This window comes from Colobus angolensis, unplaced genomic scaffold, assembly GCF_000951035.1.
Source record: "Colobus angolensis palliatus isolate OR3802 unplaced genomic scaffold, Cang.pa_1.0 Scaffold416, whole genome shotgun sequence".
In the NCBI taxonomy this organism is placed as follows: Eukaryota; Metazoa; Chordata; class Mammalia; order Primates; family Cercopithecidae; genus Colobus; species Colobus angolensis.
Genome location: NW_012117555.1, coordinates 170,912 through 175,107, shown reverse-complemented (window position 1 = coordinate 175,107; position 4,196 = coordinate 170,912). Strand labels below are relative to the sequence as shown.

The 4,196-nt window shown below is 62.1% G+C and overlaps 2 protein-coding genes across 2 annotated transcripts in view; one reads left to right on the top strand and one right to left on the bottom strand.

Annotated features, from left to right (window-relative positions):
• NOC2L (nucleolar complex associated 2 homolog (S. cerevisiae)) overlaps nucleotides 1-2,654 on the top strand; it is a 14,156-nt gene extending 11,502 nt beyond the window's left edge. The window contains 5 exon segments of the mRNA XM_011956369.1: nucleotides 318-461; nucleotides 573-686; nucleotides 1,229-1,364; nucleotides 1,752-1,811; nucleotides 2,057-2,654. Of these exon segments, the coding sequence (XP_011811759.1) occupies nucleotides 318-461; nucleotides 573-686; nucleotides 1,229-1,364; nucleotides 1,752-1,811; nucleotides 2,057-2,193 (591 nt within the window). The 3' untranslated portion in view covers nucleotides 2,194-2,654.
• The window catches only part of SAMD11 (sterile alpha motif domain containing 11), a 17,877-nt gene continuing 15,992 nt past the window's right edge, over nucleotides 2,312-4,196 (bottom strand). Inside the window, 4 exon segments of the mRNA XM_011956412.1 lie at nucleotides 2,312-2,955; nucleotides 3,053-3,163; nucleotides 3,469-3,593; nucleotides 3,802-4,173. Coding sequence (XP_011811802.1) covers nucleotides 2,710-2,955; nucleotides 3,053-3,163; nucleotides 3,469-3,593; nucleotides 3,802-4,173 — 854 coding nt within the window. The 3' untranslated portion in view covers nucleotides 2,312-2,709.

Below are 4,196 nucleotides of genomic sequence, written 5' to 3'. Positions count from 1 at the left end.
CCAGGCTGGTCTTGAACTCCTGACCTCAGGTGATCCACCTGCCTCAGCCTCCCAAAGTGCTGGGATTACAGGCGTGAGCCACCGCGCCTAGCATAAAACTTTATTTCCAGAGGTGGGCGGCGGGCAGGGTTGGCCCAGAGGGTGGGCTGATTCTGCCTCTGCCACCCCAGTCGCAACACCGATGCACTTGAGCCCTGAGACTGAGTTCCCTCCTGGGGTATCCCTGTGGCCACCATGCGTGGTTTTGCACGGGACCTGGGCCACCTGTGCACATGGAGCAGCCCTGGGCTTCAGTGGCTGACCCCTCTCTTCCACAGCTGAAGTCCTTCCTCCGGGAGTGCAAGGTGGCCAACTACTGCCGGCAGGTGCAGCAGCTGCTTGGGAAGGTTCAGGAGAACTCGGAGCACATCTGCAGCCGCCGCCAGAGGGTTTCCTTTGGTGTGTCTGACCAGCAGGCAGTGGTTAGTGGAACCCGGGGGGTAGTGCCACCTGAGGGCACCTGCCAGGGTGTAGCTGGGATGTGGGGGTTTGCCCGGGGTAAGGCATGACCCTGAACTCCCCCAACCCCCCAGGAAGCCTGGGAGAAGCTGACCCGGGAAGAGGGGACCCCCCTGACCTGGTACTACAGCCACTGGCGCAAGCTGCGTGACCGGGAGATCCAGCTGGAGATCAGTGGCAAAGAGCGGGTGCGGCTTGGCGAGGGGCTTGGGGTGTGGTGTGACTTGCTAGGTTTTCAGATCTAGCTCATGGACTATGACTTGAGACTCTGCGACCAGGGCGAGGGTTTGGAAACAGTGCCAGGTGGCCAGGGCCATGGCGCTGGGCTGTGCTGCCAGGGCAGTGCCCAGATGATTCAACTTGGAGGGGGGTAGGTGTTGCAGAACTGACCAGAGCCAGGTGTTTCCAGAGAAGGGAATCCCAGGGCTGCACTGGGTTGGGGAGGCCACACCCCCTCAGGCCTGATGGGCTGGGGGCTCTGGGCAGGTGGAGTGGCTGGACTGACCTCGTCACCCCGGCCAGCAGGTGAGGAGAAGCAGGAAGGGCTCTGCCTTTGACCTTGGACATGGGGTGGGTAACCTGGAGGATGGCTTTGTGCTGATTGGGGAACAGAGAGGGGACCAGAAATTGGCCACACGGTCTTGGTGGTGGGTCTGACGATGCCTGGCCCAGCTGTGGCCATCAGCCCCTGCCCTCTCCCACCTGAGCCCCTGGCTCTTTGGCCTTCCAGATGGAAGACTTGAACTTCCCTGAGATCAAACGAAGGAAGGTGGCTGACAGGAAGGATGAGGACAGGAAGGAATTTAAAGACCTCTTTGACCTGAACAGCTCTGAAGAGGACGACACCGAGGGCTTCTCGGAGAGAGGTGGGACCTGTGTGGTGCTTCCAGGGGAAGGGTTGGCCTGGAGGGCTCTGCTGCACTTCCCAGAGCCACGAGGGCCATCTGTACCCACCCTGCAGTGCTCACCCGTCTCTGGCCCAGCTGGAGCCAACCTCAGCGTTCCCAGGCTTCTGGTGCTAGTGCCTTCCCTCCTTGGAGTAAAGGCCTACTGGGAAAGGCCTACACAACCCTGTCCCCAGGCCTGTGACCTCCCAGTTCCTCCCCAGGGCTCCTCTCCACCTGGTTTAAGTCAGCGGAGGGAAAGGCGGGCATCCAGGCAGGGTTGTGAGCCTGGCCACCCTCCTGCCCCCGCTGTGACTTTGCTGGACCCTGTGGGTGGGAGTCACATGGGCTCTGCTCCTTGTTCCTCAGGGATACTGGGGCCCCTGAGCACTCGGCACGGAGTGGAAGAGGATGAGGACGCCTCTGAGGGTGAATGGTCTTGGGGTGAGGGGGTGTGGCCCTGTGATCCCATCTGGCAGGAGGGAGGGCAGAGCATAACCGGGGCGGGGAGGGGGGGCTTGGGGCCAGGCTTTCCCCGCCCTGGGGAGGCCAGGCCAAATGCTCTATTCTCTGTGGCTCTGGCAGCCAGCAACAGCAGCAGGGCTAAATTAATTAGTGCTGTGATTAATTAGTGATGAGTAACCTCCAAGGCTGGCTTCTTCCTGATAAAGCAGAATTTATGTAGCCTCCATCTCTCCCCACAGATGGAGACCCAGACGCAGAGGCGGGGCTGGCCCCTGGGGAGCTGCAGCAGCTGGCCCAGGGGCCGGAGGACGAGCTGGAGGCTCTGCAGCTCTCAGAAGAGGACTAAGGCAGCCCATCTGGGGGCCTGTGGGGGTTGCTGTGCTGGTGGCCAATGTTCCCGCCTCTCTGGCAGTCAGGCCCAGAGGCTGGCGTCTCTGCAGCTGGGGGAGGCAGTAGACAGGGGACAGGCTCTATTTATTTTTCAGCATGGAAGAAAGACCAAACGTACTGAGAGCTGCGCTGGGCTGGCGTGGCTGCTGAAGCCCCACAGCTCTGGACTGAAGTCAGCTCTGCGGGGGAGATGATGACCCTGCTGTCAGGAGACTAGACTAGTCCTGGTTCCAGGGGGAGGCCTGCAGACCCCTGGCCCCTTCCACCACCTCTGCCCTCCATCTGCAGACCTAGTCCGCACCAGGCTCTACCTTCACTCCCCCAAGTCTTTGGAAATTGCTTCCTTTTCTTTGAAGTCACTTTTTGTTTTGCATCCAAAACCAAAAGAAATAAAGCTGTGAGAGGCAGGGCCATTGTACTGAGTGGTGGCTCCTGCAGATTTGTGTGGCCCCACCCCGTACCCCCAGCCACCTCAACACAGAGGCTGGGAAGGGTCAGGAGGCCCTGGAAGTAGAGCCAAAGTCCCATTCTCCTGCTTGGGTGAAGCTCGACCAGCAAGGGTGTGGCCCCCTCCATAGGGGGATGTGGCCGTCTTGGGGGACAAGGGCTGCTCTCCTGTGCCAAGTTCTCGCTCCGGGGCCCGCAGGGTTGGTGGCTGCAGTGGCAGAGCCACAGGGAAGCTGGCCATGTAGAAGACTCGGCCCAGGCGCCTGGCCACCTGCAGAGAGAGGGCCTGGTGGGGGCTGGCGCACACCCACCCAGAGCTTTGCCCAGCTGTGGTCTGGAGATCCTGACCTCACTGCCCCGCAGCTCACCTGGGCCCGGATCTTAAGGGCGGGCCCCAGCTTCAGCCCCATAGTGCTCAGCAGGTGCTCCTCCGTCAGCAGTGGCAGGGTCTCCCCGTCGATCCCCTGCTCCCTGAAGACCTGGAAGAGAGAGGGTGGGTCAGGACCCGGGTGCCTGCTTCATCCTCCAGCCCAGGAAAGCCAAGGAGAGCTGTTTGTGCAGCTCACAGAAATTTGTTTTTAAATGGTCTGTTGGGTTTGAGTTGGTGTCAGGCAGACACCTGGCAAAAAAAGGTGGGGTTCACAGTCCTGTCCTTGCCACGCACTGCTTTTAGGGAGGGAGACTCCGGACATCGGGGAATAGCCCTACCCCACCATCCTTTCCAGGGAAGTAGTGAGTGTCAGCCAGCTCCAGTCCTGCCCTGGGGAATGGGGACCCCCCTTACCCGAGTGTACTCTCCGCAGCCAGACAGGCCCCCCACGAAGTTGCAGACATCATCCACGGTCCATTTGCTGACGTCCTCGGGGGCTGGGGCCTCCTCTCCATCCACGGAGAGTCCCCCTACGGCGCCTAAGTTGTGTGGCACGTTACTAGAGCTCTGGCTGGCTTTCCAATACCCGCCCGTCTCCTGACCTTCGTGTGCCCCAACTGCTCAGGTGTGGGATGGGAGCCTAAGTGGGATTTTCCTCCCCACGGCCCCCCCTCCCCCAAGACCCTTCCACAGGCGGCCTGCCAGTCCTGTGGCCTCTGGAAGGATCTAGAGTGTGGGGGTGCCCACCTGTGTGAAAGTAGGGGCTGACGGCATAGGGGAAGCCCAGGGGCAGCGGAGGGGGCAGTGTGGACCCTGAGAAAAGCCCCTTCCCCTCGGCGCCGGCCCCTCCAGCTGGAGCTTGGCCCGGAGTGGGCCCCCGGCACCCAGCAGCTGCCGCCTCGGGGTCCTCTCCGTCCGAGTCTTTGGGGGGCTCGTCCTCCGAGCCATCTTGTGCCCAGAGCCTAGCCCCCGTCATCTCTTTGGACTCGCTGGGCCGGGCCGAGGCAGAGCCGGGACCCCCTTTCCGGGGGGCTCGCCGGGCAGAGTCCCGGCACCCAGCAGCTGCCGCCTCGGGGTCCTCTCCGTCCGAGTCTTTGGGGGGCTCGTCCTCCGAGCCATCTTGTGCCCAGAGCCTAGCCCCC